The 17373-nt window shown below is 50.6% G+C and overlaps 2 protein-coding genes across 7 annotated transcripts in view; one reads left to right on the forward strand and one right to left on the reverse strand.

Moving 5' to 3' along the window:
* The window catches only part of MYO7B (myosin VIIB), a 106272-nt gene extending 96044 nt beyond the window's left edge, over positions 1 to 10228 (forward strand). For all 4 annotated transcript variants that reach the window (XM_075004546.1, XM_075004549.1, XM_075004548.1 and 1 more), the window contains 9 exons: positions 78 to 183; positions 416 to 529; positions 2171 to 2258; positions 3309 to 3415; positions 3925 to 4110; positions 5066 to 5182; positions 5685 to 5768; positions 6794 to 6913; positions 8214 to 10228. In XM_075004546.1, the coding sequence (XP_074860647.1) occupies positions 78 to 183; positions 416 to 529; positions 2171 to 2258; positions 3309 to 3415; positions 3925 to 4110; positions 5066 to 5182; positions 5685 to 5768; positions 6794 to 6913; positions 8214 to 8303 (1012 nt within the window). In that variant the 3' untranslated portion in view covers positions 8304 to 10228. The remainder of the gene's footprint in view (positions 1 to 77; positions 184 to 415; positions 530 to 2170; positions 2259 to 3308; positions 3416 to 3924; positions 4111 to 5065; positions 5183 to 5684; positions 5769 to 6793; positions 6914 to 8213) is intronic.
* A 1569-nt stretch (positions 10229 to 11797) lies between these two features.
* LIMS2 (LIM zinc finger domain containing 2) overlaps positions 11798 to 17373 on the reverse strand; it is a 45474-nt gene continuing 39898 nt past the window's right edge. For all 3 annotated transcript variants that reach the window (XM_075004563.1, XM_075004564.1, XM_075004565.1), the window contains exons 10-11: positions 14957 to 15108; positions 11798 to 12414 (exon numbers count right to left, since the gene is read on the reverse strand). In XM_075004563.1, coding sequence (XP_074860664.1) covers positions 14961 to 15108 — 148 coding nt within the window. In that variant the 3' untranslated portion in view covers positions 11798 to 12414; positions 14957 to 14960. The remainder of the gene's footprint in view (positions 12415 to 14956; positions 15109 to 17373) is intronic.

Consider the following 17373-nt stretch of genomic DNA (forward strand, 5'->3'; position numbering starts at 1 on the left):
GTTTAATCTTGCTCAGCAGATCCCTGAGGGGATGAGCAATGCCCATCTCTGATGTGCCGCGGGTTGTTGCTTCCCAGGAGCGGCTCTCGGAAGTGGGCTCCCCACAACGTGGAGGTGGAGGCCATCCAGCAGAACATCACCAAGATCTCGCAGAAAGTTTACTTCCCTAATGATACAGAGCAGGTGAGACCTCTCTCTCTCTCTCCCCGCTCCCAGATCTATTATGGAGGGCTGCATAGCAATGGAGTGTGGTGCTGCTCTGTGTAGAACAAGTGGTTGAATCAGACTCTTTGTTTGGGGTCACAAAATCCGCCTAGACCCACAGAGTTCTGAATTGTCAGCACAGTTGGCTCCATTGTCTCGAAGAACCCTATGTTCCCAGGCTCGTTGCAGCAGGGCCTCTGTTATATTTCAGGTGTTTGAGGTGGGAACAAATACCAGAATCCGGAACTTGTGTCAAAACATCGCCTCCAAACTGCAGCTGAGCTCCTGGGAAGGGTTCAGCCTCTTTGTCAAGATCACAGACAAGGTAACTTCACTCTTGTGCGTTAGGCTGGAGCATGGCAGGAAGCCGCCCTGAGGCGGCCCCCTCACCTGCCAGGAGCCAGCCCCACCTTTAGTGTCAATTAATGGTGCAGATTGTTCCTACTTTCCCCTTTAGCATGAGGACATGGGGGACAGAACTTCTAGGGCATAAGGTTGCATCATAGGTCACAGATCATCTTAAACAACTGTGTCATCAAAGCCTGGGCAGTGAAGTAGAGGACGTTTACAAAGTTTGCAGCCAATACTCGGCTGGCAAGGGCTGCAAGTACTTTGGAGGACAGGCTTAGAAGTCAAATGGATCTTGGCAAATTAGAGAATTGGCCTGAAATCAAAAAGTGAAATTCAATAAAGGGCAAAGTACGTCCCGTAGGAAGGAAAAAAAAAATCAGACACCCAACTGAAAAATGGCTGGCTTGGCAGTGGGACTGCTGAAAACAATGTGGGGCCACAAAGGTCACAAGCTGGATATGAGGCAGCTGTCACAGAAACGGCTCAGATTGTTCTGAGGCATTTACCAGAAGGGTTGTACGTCAAACCCAGGTAAATGTCCTGCTCTACCCAGGTAAATGTCCTGCTCTACTGAGGCCTTAGCTGGAGGATGGAGGCTGTTCTGAGCACCACCTCTCGGAAGGATGGGGAGAAGTGGACAGATTCCAGGAAAGAACAGCAAAATTGATCAATGGTAACAGAGAGGTAGCCTTGTCCCTCGAAAGCTCATCACCGAAGAAATCATTTTGTTAGTCTTTAAAGTGCTACATTTTTGCTGCTTTGTTTTTTTAAACAAAATTGATGACGGGCTTTAAAAACCTGACTTCTGAGCTAAAGCTTAACAGCCTGTTCATGTTTTGTCCAGAGAGAAGGGGATGGCGTGGGGAGCTAATAAAGCTTCAGAGCTGTTAAGGGCTGTTCTATAAAGGCTGGTGATCAGCTGTTTTCCATGGCCGCAGAAGGCAAATGGGCTTATTCTAGAGAGTTTTAACTTAGAGGTTTTCTTCCTACTAGCTAAGGGAAGTGATGCTTGGCACAGGCTTCTGAGAAAGCTGTGAAAGCTGTCATTAGAGGTTTAAAAACAGGTTGGACAAATATCTGTCAGGGGTGGCCTAGGCTTGCTTGGTCCTGCCTATCCCTTCCAACTCTGTGTGTCTATGAGTGTGAAGGTACATGGTGTTTCGGGACCTTGTCTCTGTGGGTCACATCACCAGGTGAAGAGGAGTAGCTGAGGACAGCATGGCGGACTACTGAGAGCCATACTTGGTGTTTAGGCTGCTCCTCAGCCACCGCTCCCATACTGGGTGGGGAAAGATCACTTACGGCACACTGCACGGTTCAGAGCCTTTCCGTGCTTTAGGCTGGACTCGGTGAGGTGTTGGTCTGTAACTCATCGGCTACCACTGTGATGGTGGGTGCTCCTTACCTCCCTTGCATTAACATCTCTCACAAGCACCTCTGGCTCGCACTGAAGCCTGGCCATGGATGCCGGAGGTCCAGCAGGGGTTCCCTCTCTGGTGCATTGGAGCTTCCATTCCCTGTCTCTGCGCTTTGAGCAAGGACAGGTCAGCCCATGCTGACTTTGCCAGCTCTATGTGATGCCATTTCCTCCCTCACATTGGTCTGCCTCCTCTAGGTGATCAGTCAGAATGAAGCCGACTACTTCTTTGACTCCTTACGGCAGGTGACTGATTGGACTCGGAAGAACAAGCCGGTGAAAGATGGTGAGGAAAGGGATCTGCTCTCGGTGGCTCTGTTAATCTGTAGCAGAGCAGTGGGCACAAAGCAGGACCTATTCCTCCTCTGTGGAGGTCTGACTTGTGGGCGGTTAAACCTGTTTCTGGTGCAGGGTTTGTGTGCCCTGTTGATGTTGCTTGCCCTGGCACTAGGAACCAGCTGACCTGGTGTAGCCACACGCTGGAACGGGTCTGGGTGGGGACAGCTAGGGTTCATGGATTAAACAGGCTCTTGATATAATTCCACTCCTTGCTTCATTAGCAGTTTCTTACATTGATTTCTCTGGCAGCCTGCTTAACATCTGAGCCCTTGTTATCTTGCCGTAGCATTTAAGGAAAGCACTTAGGAGGTTAAACCTCACAAAACAGATTATAATTCTTCCCCTCCCCCACCACAATGGTCTTTGTAAATTTGGCTTGAACTCAAATGCCACCTGCTTTTCTTGCTAATTTCCCCCAAGAACTAGGGTCACATTGGCCAAATACAGCCACTGACTCAGCTGATTCTTTGGAGACAGCTGGGACCCTGTTGTCTGACATGCTGAGCAACCAAGCTTGTCTATCTTGAGTAACCAGGAGCTGTGCCTACTAGCAGTTGTGGCAGGCCAGAGAGGTCAGATACAGTCACCTAAAATCAGTATCTCCACTTCAAAGGGGGCAACCCATGAATGAGTGATAGCAAAGGTGGCTGGACTTGCCCACCGTGGTGGGTTATTATGATGGTGTAATTAACGTAGCCACAGAGCCCTGCCACTTTTTGCCACTCCGCTGAAGTGTGCGCGTGGTCCCATCACTTCCTTGCCTCCATTGCAGCCAGTCCCGAACACACCACCAGTTCACTCCTGTCATAAACGTACAGCAACTCCCACAGCAGTCATGCAGGCTTCATTTGCCAGGACCTTTAACAGTACTTCTAAAAAGTACGGTGTCCACAAGCCATGTGGACCCAGCACAACTGCCCCAGGGGTGAGAAGCATTCACCCACAAGGGCTACAGTTCATTAGAGGGGGAGCACTGACAGTGTGGTTGTTCCCATAGGGGTCGCTGTGGCTGTGACTTACCAGGTGTACTTCATGAGGAAGCTGTGGCTGAGCGTAACTCCTGGGAAAGACTTGAAGGCTGACTCCATCTTTCATTACCACCAGGTAACTGAGTCTCTAAGGAACAGCCAATAAGGGAGCTCCTGTCATCAGGGCAACATGATGGAGAATCTATCCTTCCAGAGCATTTATTTCTCTATCCTACAAGGCAGCCACCATCCTCACCCCTGGGGCACACACAACTATTAGGACATATCACAATAATCAATTGGGCATCTGTCAATACAAAGTATCAGAGGGGTAGCTGTGTTAGTCTGGATCTGTAACAGCAACGAAGGGTCCTGTGGCACCTTATAGACTAACAGGAAAGTTTTGAGCATGAGCTTTCGTGAGCACAGACTCACTTCATCAGATGCTCATGAAAGCTCATGCTCAAAACTTTTCTGTTAGTCTATAAGGTGCCACGGGACCCTTCGTTGCTGTCAATACAAAGTTACCCTTCAGGGCTGGCCCTTTCCCTGGGGCTTCATCTGTGAGCTCTGTGTCCGCAGCTGAGTCTCTGCCTGGCCAGGCCTCTATTGGTTCCGCACAGATTCACTGCTTTTGCCTCGCAGGAGCTGCCCAAGTATCTGCGAGGCTATCACAAATGCTCCAAAGAGGAAGCTGTCCAGCTAGCAGGGCTGATTTGCAAAGTGCGTTTTGACAAGGACCGATCGCAGCAGGCAGCCATCCCCAAAATGCTGAAGGAGCTGGTGCCAGACAATCTGATCCGAGCCCTCTCTCCGGAGGAGTGGAAGAAGGTAAAAGCCCCTATGCACCTACTGGGGGTGGCCAGCTTGTCCTGCTGCTGTGGCTACACTCTATTGTTAGCACACCCAGCTTGCTGCAAGCTAGCACGAGTAGGTCTCCCCAGTCTTGGACTCAGGCCACGAGCTCAGCATGCACAGTCCCTGTTCTTGTTTACAGCCAGATTTTACACGTTGGCTAAAATCCCCCTGTGCCCATGTCCCCAGAGCTGCTAAGCAGAGCTGTGCAGTCCTCTCGGAGCCCACCCCAAACAGCTAGCTGGATGGACAGACAGAGACAGACAGACAGACCGACCGACCGTGTACATACCTCTGCACAGTTCACGACAGGGCAAAGCCCCCTCCCCCCCAGCAAGTAGAAAGGAGGGTTGGGTGGAGGCTTGGCAGGGAATCAGAGGGTGTCTGCATTGCACAGGGCACAGCTTTTCCTACACACCTGTGTTTGACTCCCACCCCGGGCACTTGCTTCTGCAAGGTCTCATCCAGCCACCTGGAGAAAGGACCAGCTCCCCCTCCAGCTCTCCTGCCCACTCCACTGTCTCACCCCTAGGCCCAGGGGAGGAGAACTGGGTAGTTTTCCACAGTGCTGCTTGGAGGCCCAAGGGAGGAAGCTACTGGGGGCAGGTGACCTTCAGTCAGGCTCCCTCAGGCCTGGTGGGGAGCTGCTGCTCTGGGAGGATCTTCAGTTCCCAGGCATGGAGTCCAGGGCACAAACCTGTACAAGGGGAGCTGGTGGGAGATTTCCACCCTCCCTAGAGCAGCTGCAAGAGACCCCAGGGTCCTGCCCACCCTGTAGGCAGAGGTGCCCCAGCTGCCTTGGGGTGAAGCAGCCATGTGTCTGAGCCTGGCAGCATTGTGGGTAGCACATGTCTGCTGGACAAACCCCAGGTGGGGGAAAGTCACCTCAACCTGCTCACACACTGGGATCATGTGTCCCTTTGCTACACAGAATATCATCGGCGCCTACAGCAAACATGAGGGCAAAACAGTGGACGAGGCCAAGGTTGCCTTCCTGAAGCTGATCCACCGCTGGCCCACATTTGGCTCAGCCTTCTTCGAGGTGAAGGTGTGTCTAGGCCGCTTCTTGTGCTGCGGTACCAGCGAGTGCGGTGGGCTGCTGCATTGGGCATCCTTCGGAGCACCTTGACCCCATGCAGCATTCTGGGTCCTGCCCTCCCCATCCTGCAGCCACCCCCCTCCTTTCCTCTCCTCCAGCAGTGCACTTACCTTTCCTGCTGCAGCCTCCCTCCAACATCCCAGCACCTCCCAGGAGGGGTGGACTCAGCGCACTGTGGTTCGTGCAGTGCCGGGAAGGGGGGCTCCGCACCCCAAACAGAGACTTCCTGTCTGAGAGCCCAGAGCTAGCAAACTAGAGCCGCCTTTAAACTGCCACCAGGCAAGGCTTGGGTGTGGTCTCAGAACTGCCACTCCTGACAGCGGTTGCTGGGCATTTTCTGCATGTGGTGCTTCTGTGTTAATAACATCGGGGGAGGGGGGAGCTCTCTGCAATTACCAGGGATCTCCATTCACCTCCCCACAAATGCTCTTATTTTGTTCCTGGTCACCAGCAAACCTCGGAGCCAAATTTCCCAGACATCATTCTGATTGCAGTCAACAAGCAAGGCGTCTCACTGATACACCCCAAGACCAAGGTAAGAGTCATTTCCCCCAGGGATGGGGGATGCCACAGTCTGGGACTCTGGGAAATGCGGGCTACCTCAGCGAGGCAGCTTGAACAAAGGGCCCCTTCCTGGCCATGCCCATGCAGGGACAAGGCCTTCTCCCTGGATCCAAAGAGGAAGCAAACTGAGCCCTATCCATTTTTTGTGGGAAACTGAAGGATGGTGCCCAAAAACAGCAATTGGGATTACAGCTGCTGGTCTAAAATAATTCAGGCAATTGCTACAAGCAGTCTCTAGCTGGAGGAGGAAAGCTCTGCTGGCAGCTGTACAGGCAGGCGGTGGCAAGGACAGCTGATGATGAAGGATCAAATCCCAGCTAATGCAGCATGACCATGTGGATGGTTAGGATAGTATGAAACTGATGGCAGGAGAGCGGAGTTGTCTACACGCCATTGAATGCCCAGAATGGAAAGACAGGCAATCCAGCTGCTGCCCTGGCTAGCTCTGTCAGGCCTGCAGAAGAGGCCCTGTTTACACTGCAGTAGACCTGTGGCTGGCCCTGCTCAGGTGACTTGGGCTGTAGGGCTATCAAATTGCATTGTAGATGTTTGGGCTTGGACTGGAGTCCAGGCTCTCCTACCCCAAAAGGGAACTGTCTCAAAGCCTGGCCTGCAGCCCAAGACCAGTCCAGCTGTCCGGGCCAGCCACAGGCCTGTTATCACAGTTCAGACACTCACAGTAAGAATTTACAGAGTACCTCATCACATTGGTTTTATCCAGGGGCTTAATGGCCAGTAATCACGTAAGCAGCATGGCATGGGAAAGGCTAATGCTGAACAAAGCCTTGGGGAGCAGCTGCTCTGTGCAGACAGGAAGAATTACAATGCACTGGTGTTGGGTGGCATAAGCTAAATTCAATATGGGTCCCTACCAGGAGGCAGTGGAGATGAAAGGATACACCTCCTTTCCTGGAGTGCTTTTTCTAACCTGGCACACACTGTGCTCCTGGAGAACTGCTGCACTGTTGGGTTATTTATGTCTGTTTTTGCCTGCAGGACATCTTAATGCTTTACCCCTTTAATAAAATCTCCAACTGGAGCAGCGGCAGCACGTACTTCCATATGACCATTGGGAACCTGGTGCGAGGAAGCCGGATTCTGTGCGAGACATCTCTGGTGAGAGGATCCTCGCTGTCCCATACACACTCTGCTCCTCTTGTCTATAGACACCACAGATCCACAGTGGGACGCTGCTGGTGTACATGAGAACAGCCAGCTAAAAGTAGCAGCACACTGCTTCCTGCCATGACTGGCTTTAGGATTGATGGCGCTCACAAGCGCTTCCTTCCACTCCCTGCAAACACACTAATTGCTCTGTTAGCTTTCCTGAAACTGTCTTGCAGGTCAGATGCTGCTGGAGCTGTGCATGGTCTGGTGCACGCCATCAGCAGTGGAGGAGCGGGTGATGTGTTGAAGCCAGAGAGGGGAAAAAAAAAAAAAAAAAGTACTGCAGTGTTTTCCCATGTTTGGCCACAAACCAAGCTTCCCCGAGCTGCCACAATGGGCCTCTGCTCCCCCTAAACCTTTGTAATGCAAATTACAGTCCCATAGAATCAGAGATCACTAGAACTAGGCCCTTGAGAGGTCAAGTCCAGTCCCCTGCCCATCTAGGTCATCCCCGTTAGATCTTTAGTCTCACGCTGAAGGGGCGGCTCCTGTCACTGTGCTGTGCTGAGCGCCCCATGCCAGGCACTGTGCCCCGGTACATGGGAGTTGCAGCGCTGCTCGGGTTTGGCTTAGTCAATCCTCTAATGTGACCAGCGAGGGCAGAGGGGTCAAATTTGAGTGAATGGGGTTGTGACTCTCCCCGCACCCCCGGCCTCCCAACCCTTCGACCCACCTGGCAAAGTGTCAACTCAGAAATCCTGGAAAGTGAAACTAAAATTAATTTCAGGGGATTCTAAATACGATCTTCCTTTCCTGGCATGTTTGGATTAGCAGCAAATTGGTTAACAGTGACGATGCCCCATCGTGTGATTTCAGTGGCAATGAATGGGGCAGTCCCGCTGCACCCAGGTTTGTCTCAGGTTGTCTCCAAGACTCGGGCCGGCAGCAGGGCTTTGGTTTATAAGGGATTGGATTTTTGAGATTACTTTTGCAAAGATAAGGCCTAGGGACTTGCATGCAAAAGCGGAAATCCTGTAACACAAGGTAGCCACCAACCATGATTTGCTGAACCACTACACACTGGGCTGGTGTGATCACTAGACTAGGCACCACATGCAAAAAACAGTGCTTTCAGCAGAGCTATTGTGGTACCCCAGGACACACCTGAGAGAGTCATGGAAAAGAATTCCCGGCCCATTAGGAATGGGAGAGGAGGTAGATCTCAGGTACAGAGGGGACACAGCTTGGGGAATTAACAAATTCAGGAGTCCTTCTTGGGAGACTAGCTCAATGTTTCACTCTCCTGCAGGGTTACAAAATGGATGACCTGTTGACATCCTACGTCCAGCTGCTAATGAATGCTGTGAACAAGCAGAGGAATCCCCGTCTTCCTGCCTGAGGGTAGAAACCTACACTTCAGACCTGTGCCAAACCGCCTCCATGTCCTATCCCATTCAGGCACTGGAGCTGCCCATTAATCCGCTGATCACACCTGTTTTGTCAGTAAGCCATACTGGTGAGGTACCTGCCCCAGGGGAAACACGAATCAGCATATGCAAACATTGTACATTTTCCTGTCTTAGACCCAAGGGACAAATTCAGTATGACACATAAATACTGCAGCCAGTTTTGCTGGATTTCAGCCTCAGCACATACATGGAAAAACAGTCTGAAAAACCCCCACTTCAGATAGCGTGTGGTGCCCTCCATCCTGACAGGGAGCTAACACCACTAATTCCTTCCTCCTGGGAACATTATTCAGTATGCACTCAGCAAAGAGAGAGGTCATGCTACTTTTCCCACACCACGGAGAAGCTCCAAGGATGGAGAAAAAGACCAAATATGTCAGCAAAGAGTCAAATGGGAGGAAAATTGTGAGAACTGCTTCTAAGGGAGGTGATGCTTCCCTTCTGTCTTCTGGCATCAGGACACTTGCTGTCAGCCACAGAAACAGCCCGGCCATTCTGTTGTCCTGGGAGAGGCAGTGTCACATCTGGGCAGTTCTGGTTGGTAAACCCTAGCAGGCAAGACTCGTTTGTGCTCTAATGGGGTTATTGTCTGTTGTTCGCGTTGCCTTAGATCAGTGTTTCCCAAACTTAAAACACTCACGTTTTCCTTTCGAGACTTCGGCCTTATCGGTGTACTCCCACCTCCCAGGGCCGTCCCAGTGCTTATCTCCTGAATTTTAGTAATTTATTTTCTGCCATGTACCCCCCAAATCATTTCACATACCACCAGTGGTATGCATATGACACTTGGGGAAACACTGCATTTGATAAGTTGTCGGCTGGTGTACTTCCTTTCGTGCACCCTTTAGCAAGTGCACCTGGTGTCCCCCTGCCAAAATTCCTTTCTCACAAGGAAATAGCAGAACCCTCCCCAGTAGGCACTGGCACACTTGGCTTTTGGTGTTACTACCTGCTGATTCTGCAGCCCCTATGCTGAGTAACAGTTAGTGACACAGAGCCATCTATAAGCATTGCCCAGTGCGAGTCAGAAGTCTTCTGAAAGAACCAGTTTGCTGCTCTATAGAAGTGCCTCTAGCACAGAGCTATGCAGACATTCTTTCAGGAGCCAGCATGTCAATTGCTTTATTTTATTGGTTTTCATTTCTCTTGATCTTTTTCCTACTTCCTGTCTGGCAGACAGCTTGAATGGTAAAGCCTGATTCAGAGCTCATTTGTGACATGCTTCTCTGAAGACATATAACGCCTGTCAGCAAGAAAACTGCTCTCTCAAGAACTGCTTAGAAATCAAAACCCCTTGAAGGTACTCTTGCCACTACAACAATAGTTGCAATAATAGAACAACAAATACACGTCCTTCCTAAATCAGAAGACTGCTCCTACAGCCACGGTGACATGTGGTACTTTTAGTGCATTTACACCAAGTTCCTTGAGGCCTGGCTTGACAGAGCTGGCAAAGCCATTCTGTTAAATCTTTCGTTCTAGTTTGCCAATTCATGGACAATGGGCTTCACTGTCCCCTGGATGTGCATGTGTTCAGTGTGCTCATTAATGGGGGGTTGGTACATGAGCAGCATGGAGAATAGGGCCTCAGTCTCTCTATGCGTCTAAATGAGTGCCACTTTCAGCATAGTTGGTCTTTTTGCAATCAGCCAGATATTCCCAATGCAAACATCCACTGCTAGCAATAGATGCTTTGAGATGACCAATGTCAAGGTGTTAATGATGGCATCGTGCTTTTCAATTCAGTTTAATTAGAGGGAGTCCCTGAGAAACATTTGATACATTTACTCTGTACTGAAATCTCTGCAGCCAAACTTTTCTGTTTCCCATTTTTAAATAAAACCGTTGCAGATCAGTGATGGTGATGTGGTGTCTTTCTTCTGAGTCAGGTGAGTGCTCTCCCATTCTCAGTATGCTTTGAAAAGCTCTCCCATAGCTTATATTCTACCTCTGCATTATGACAGTATACCATTCACCACTGACCCCTGCAGTCTAATCTAGCTACACAGCCTCTGAGATACACAACAGCAGCCCAGCCACTACACCACAGCATTAGTCAATACATCACCCTCTAACCAGCAGTGATCAAAAATGTTCCAGCGACACATTCTTGTCACTGACTCACCATCCTGGAGCACCTCTGCCTGGTAAGATCCAGCACTGCAGCCACTCCACTTCACCTTCCGCCTCCAAACTTAGTCCTCCAGCCAGGTCACACCAAAAGTCTCCCTCCTTCTGAGGTCACAATGTCCCAACTTAAAACACAGAGGAATGGAAATCCTGGGCTCAGTCTTCTGAAGATCTTTGCTCATCTCCTGGACTCTGCAGAGTTCCTCATGCAATCACTGAGCAAGGCCTCCCGCGGCTTTCTGCACACAGTCCCAGCTTCTCACAAGCTGCTAACCCTCAGGCTTTCCCCTGGACTCTGTCTGTTTCCAGGCCTGCTTTAGGAGTGGTCTTCTCTGCAACTGCCCTTTCCCTTCAGGGACAATCCCAGATTAGGTACCTCCTGCAGGACCCTGTTTGGTTCCTTTCCCAGAGAGGAAGTTCCCCCCTACCTGCCTTCTGGCTCTCCTCCTTCCTTTAGAGGAAACACTCAGCCTGGTTCTCCCCAGCTGGGTCTAATACTTATATTACCCATCAACTGTTCAGGTGCCACAGAACAAGCTAACTGTCATCCCTAATGTGGGTTCATACCTTCACAATTCTGAGACTGGAATGCAGCTGAGCCTTGGATTCACTAAGCGATTGGCCACAGCAGAGGTGTGGATTCAGTGACTAAGGTTTTACTGTGCAGTACACATACACAATAGTTCTTATACTTTAATCTTTAGTGTCAAGATTTAAAATGTATTGTGGTTAACTATTACAAGAACATGATCAGGTGCAGATTATAATATTTTAGTCCAGCAGTCACAGATTTTTGGTTAGACACCAGAAATCTGAAGTAGTACAAAACAACAAATACAGTCTGCAGAATACACACCATGTAATAGGGAGTGGGCTTGCCCGTGTAGTATTAAAACATTTCTTCACCACTTCTACATATTCCTCAGCACTGAAGGTGCTTTACAAACTAAGAACTAAACACCTTGTAGGATAACTGCTTTACTTACAGGTTTATCTGTGAACCAATGACTGCCATCTGTTTCAAATGAACACTTAACCTCTTCAGTCCGAGATGTCTGTATCAGCCAGTATAAAACATTTGGCATGAGAAATTCCAAGCATTGAAAATTAAACCGTTTTTGCTAATGTGTGGATAACTGTTAGGTGTGAGGACCAGGATCCAAACCCTAGAGAAAACATCTATCAGTTTGTTTTATAATAAGGAGAGCGATTACGGAAGTGGTTAGTATTCCCCTTGAATATGAGTAATCTGAATATATTGCATTTGGTAAAAGCATTGCCATCTTCAAGTGCAGTCAGTGAGCATTAGTGATTTATTTTAAATATGTACATAAATATAGGTGTAAAACTGTGAATGTATACAATAGACAGCAACTTTCAGTAAGTAATTCAAGTTTAGCCTTTTGAGCCAAATTCATCCTTGACATAACACTGCTAAGGACAATGGAGTGACGAAGAATGAATTTGTCTTTCTGAATCTAGAGTGAATGAAAATGAATGCATCTTTGTCCTAAAGGTCTTTCTATAAAGGAGAGAGCATCTCCCCTGACTCTAGCAGTAAGAAGAAAATACAGGCAGGATAAATTCATTTTACCAGAATACTCTGTTCACAGAAATCCACAGGTCCTATCACATCTACGTTACATCCTATGCCACTTACTTGTCCAAAAGTGGAATCTGGGAGGGAAAACAAATGTTTCCAGGCTTTTCCCATAACTCCCTTGATTCCTCACTCTCTCAAATGTGACTAAGTCTGTAGAAGATGATGGTGCTCTGCAAAGCAGCATTCTACTTAAATATTTGTCAGATTAACAGTTAACAAGAGACACTAAGACATTTGAATATCCATATATTATGAAGCTTGGACTCTACAGGTGTCCTTCCCCCATCCTAATCTGCTGCATTTCAAACCTAGGAGAGGAAATAAGAGTCATCACTTCATTGCTTCTCACAATACAAAGATACGTTCATCTCTACATGCAAATATTTAAGTATTTGCATTTCCGTTGCCTAACTCGAGTGGCGTCTGCATGGAACACAGCTGACAGCATCTGAGTTGGTCTGGTAGACAACTAATGCCTATTAAGCAATTTTCGTGTATTCACAAACATATGATGCCAAGTGTCCAATCGCTATCTTCCCAGGAAATCCTCTTAAACTGAGATTGGTGAAGCAGCTGAAAATACCCACGTGCCCTGATACAGCACTGGGCTCTTTCCTATGACCAAGGGCATAGGGAACGGAGCTGCCTGCTCTACAGGAGCATTTGGCATAAGTGGCTGTAAGTGCCCGTGCTTTAGTCCTTCAACCATATACTAGAGAAAACCAGCATAGTGCCTGGGGTCCCAGCAGTGGCCTTCAGTTGTGCTGTTCCCTGTGATCACCTAAGGGTGAGCAAAGGGCTAGAGAAGAACATGAGCTGTCCTCAAGGGCTTAAACTGTGACACAAGTAACACTGCCCAGGTGATGGTGCAGACAGGTAGTCACGGTGGAAGATCAGAGAAAGTCCATCCCTTCAGAAGAGCCACAGTGGAGGCAAGCAGACAGAAGCTGGTAAAAGAGTTACAGGCGCTCATGACAGCAGGAAGGAGAGCAGCAGAAGGCAGGTGGTATTAGGACCGCAACTAATTAAACAGGAGGCCTGGGCTGCATTAGCTATTCCTCTTAACATAGTTTACTACCTCTGGTGCAGCTTCGCTGTCAGGGAAGGCTCCAGTGTAGAGCAACCAGCCACGTTTTAGCCACTAAGTTGTGCGACTCTGCTCTGAGCAGGGACAGACAACAGAGGATGTGTCTTCCCTGCACTGTTAACAGAGGTGTTGACCCAATTTGGCCCATCCACCCACAAACACCTCTCACCCAGGTGTGGCGTTGTTTTACAGCCAGACTCACTGATCCAGCTGCGGGTATAGGCAGAGCCATCCTTGCCCCTATGCAGAATACACAGCTGAGCAAGACACCTGAAGACTTGGGCACCACTGGGTCTTGATGTCCACCCATCTGCCTCTTCCTATCCCTGTTCTGTGCCTCTGCTTCCTCCAGCTGCCATCGGGCACAGGGGCACCAATTCAATAGTACTGCATAGGGCCCCATACAGCTGAAGGACAGCCCTGGGTATAAGCAAATGCTCACTGGGCCCAGCATGTATCCACTTTCCAATAAGGACACAGGCCAAATCACTCAAGTGTTGGTAGTCCTCCAGTACCTTCCCACAGTTCCTCTTGTGCACCAGGACAGACAAGTTCTCCCACTATTCACTGAGAATCAAATGTGATCCAGCTTCTGGTAGTGTTAAGAACCATGGGATACCATGTGTGTTCAGAAGTCTGACTGCAGTAGGACTGAGTACACAGGAATGTGGGTAGGGCTCCGCAGTGTGGCCTCTTACACCTGAGCTAGGCTAACTCAGGTACTGATGGCCAAGGGGATTATTAAAGCACAAGAAGCAGCTGAGTGCTGTCTCCACTACAATATCCACTGTTCTTACCACCACCGAGGCTGCACTGGGAAGAGCAAAGGTGCAAAATTCTAAGACATAAAGGCTACCCTGGGCTCAGCTAGTATCTTCGTACAAGATTAAGAGCTGTGAGTCTGACGGCTCTTTAGGTTCACTCGCAGGGTCGAACAGCCCAAGCTCCAGAAGCCTGCACTGCAGGGAAACAGCCTCGCAGCCCAGGCCCCACAAACCCAAGCCAGCTGATACAGGCCAGCCGAGGAGTTAACACGGCCACGTAGACATACCAGTAGAGCAACTTGTGCACTGCCCAGTCACTACCACTCAGGGCGGAAGTGAGGGGAGTAGGGAGCGTAGACACGGTGCCATTGCCTCCTTGCCTCCCCTAGGGAAAGTGCCAACGAAGGGCACCAGAAAGGGAGATTGTGGCGGCAGATGTTGTGGTGTGGCTGTTTGTCCACCAGGAATCTACCCAAAGACCAGCTCATTGTGCACATACCAAACAGTCATCACAGGGTGATCATTCTGGGCCACGTTCAGACCATTTCTGTACAGCGGACAAGCTCTGTGTACAAAACACTAAAGGCATCCTTGATATTCTAACTTGCCTTGTGCAATCTGCCTATTTTCCTGCCCAGTATTCAAATCACTGTTCTTTCCAAATACCACGGACAACAGGAGAGGACTGCAGCTCGATGCAGGAAAACAATGGTGTGCAGCTGGCCAATGGTGGGCTGATGCCAGTTAGTTAGTTAATGGTGCCATGCCAACTACTCTGCCCTCGCCCCTCAGCAGAGACCAAACTCCCCATGCTGTCAGTGTTAATTTGCAACTACCCGTGTCACGACACATTCCGGGTGAAAGCCGCACTAACAAAAGCTGGAGAAGGTCCTATTTGTCCGTGGATTGGTTCAGACATTCCTGCCAGTTCCCTTTGTGACCAGTAGCTCCTGCAAGTTGCAGCTGTGCGGTTAGAGTGCAGTCAGCAGAATAACAGACCTGTTTAAGCAGAGTTTAAATCCACGGCTTTGGGGTGGGATTTCCTGGAGGCCAGCTCAGACAGCTTCTTCAGTCGTTTCTTCAGCTCCAGAGGGAATTTCTCATAGCATTTCTTGCACACAGGCTTCATGTCAAACTCCACAAACTTGTTCCTTTCAAAGAGACACTGAACCATTAAAAAGCAGCACTTGCAAACGACGTCCATGGCCTGATGTGCGGTAATCAAGTACGTGCGCGCCTGCTTGCGTGCAGTGGCTTCCATTCCACTGCATGTTTAAAACCTTCCCTTCAACAGACCCATGCCAATCTTACCATGCACGCTCACAAATCAGCCTATAATGGACACATGCGGTACTGTTCACGGCATTACGTACCCTACTGTGGGAACACGGCTGCACATGGATTGATCACTTGAGATCAGGTCCCCATGCAGGGGTGAAAGTAACAAATAACTTATAAGCACTGTTGTATTGCCAACCCCCTCGGGGAGGGATGGGGGTCAGTGCAAGGGGCTGAAGGGGCCTACGATAGGACAGTTCCTGTGAGAAATGAAGTGTGAGGTAGAATGCAATGCAGGGGACTCAGGGCAGGGCTCCGGCCCAGGGTGGAGGATGAAGAGTACAGGACTCTGGGCAGGGCGGTGGGAGATGTGGGGGGGAGCTCAGGGCAGGGCATGCAGGAATCATGGCAGGAGGCTGCGGGGGCTCGGGACAGGCGGCTGGGTATGCGTGGGGAGCTTGAGGCTGGGAGAGTGGCCAACACGCTGCCTAGCTGCCAGATCCCCACGGCACTGCTCAGCCGGTGGACCCCTAAGGCTGGCCAGGGACCGCACAGCCCAGCCACCTGAGAACCAGGGCTGGATTCTGGGTGTGCAGTGGCCGCAGAGCTCGTCCCAGCGCGCCGGCTCACTTTCACCTATGCCGCCGTGTTTACAAGGGCGATGTGTCTGGCCGCGGAACACTTGCTGGCTGGCTCTTCGCCACACTGCTGCTTAGCTGCTTTCCAAACCTCGGGCGCAGCAGCTTTCCACTACCAACAGGAAGGCACTGATTCTTCACACTCCTCTCTGACTGTGCTGCCAAGTGGACCTCAGCCTGCTACGGATGGCCCTTGCTAGGCCTGGGGTGAAAGCTCATCCATTATCCCTGTACATCTCCCTCTGCTTTTCTTCTGCTGCAGCTTAGCAGCCTCCCTGTGCTTGGAATCAGCTCTGCCACTGCCCCTCAGATCCCCCAACGTCTCTGACAAAGTGAGGAGGACTCGAGCAGCCAGGAGCTTCAGGGGACGACAATCACGCAGTGATCTGGCTGGCCAGAAGGGAGGCTGCGGCACCGCCAGGCCACTGCACTCATGTGGCTGACAGACACTCGAGTCACGTTTTGTCTAGAGCCCACGTGGCCTGAGACTTGCTAATTCCTTATCCCCTAGAGCAGGGGTGAACCCCACTTCTCATCCCTGCAATCAGCAGGGCTCCCCCAACCTGTGAGAGGACTACAGGAGGGGATGTGGGGAGCACTGGGGAAGGGGGTTCTAGGGAGCTCCAGGGATGCCCTGAGGGTTGAGGGGTGCTCAGGGAGATGCCTCGAAGTAGAGTGAAGGGTGTTTAAGGGGGCTGGGCGAGGCGACCCCAAGGGGCTCACCTGCATCACCACCTCCACTTCCTAGACATTGCCCTTGCTGCGCTGCAGGCCACGGAACTTGGTGGTGCTGTAGAGCAAGGAGAGGGTGACCCCGGCCTGCACCGTGTTGTAGGGCACTGGCAGCACCTGACCCCCACCACCCCCGGGCAGTAGCACTCACTCCACACTGGCATCTTGGGGTGGGGGAGGCGTCCCCAGGCATCAGCGTGACATGGGCTGCAGGGACCGGCTCAGCCACCTTACCAAGCCAGGAACTCGCCAGCAGCCCCTGCCGCCTGGCTCAGGGCCTCCCAGCGATGCCTCCACTCATTCTGCTTGGCACAGCACCATCCCCACTGGTTGCCGCACTCCCTCAGCAACAGGAGTGGCGGAGGCTGCGGGGGAGGCAGCAGAGGCTTCGGGGGGGTGGGGAGGAGGCCAATCGCACTGCACTCCCCTTACAAAATTTCACTCACAAGCCCCCCACTTTGCACACCCTTGCCCTATAGCCTCATATTCCCAGACCTCCTGCCATTCAGCTTCCTTGAAATTTATTGGGGTTAATTCTGCTCCATTAAGCAGCAACAAGGGGAGTTCACTGACGTGCTCAGCCTCCCTGAATCCAGGGTCTGGAATTCAGAAACGTCTATCTCTGAAACAGGCACATGGCGTCTATACTAACTTCATCACTGTGTTTCCTAAGGGCTAGCTCTCACAGACCACCCTGTAACACAGTCTTACAGCCTGGCCTGCAGGAAGTATGCGTTTAATGCCCCAAGCATTAAAAACCAAGCCGAG

The sequence above is a fragment of the Carettochelys insculpta genome, chromosome 10 (assembly GCF_033958435.1).
Source record: "Carettochelys insculpta isolate YL-2023 chromosome 10, ASM3395843v1, whole genome shotgun sequence".
NCBI classification, from domain to species: Eukaryota; Metazoa; Chordata; order Testudines; family Carettochelyidae; genus Carettochelys; species Carettochelys insculpta.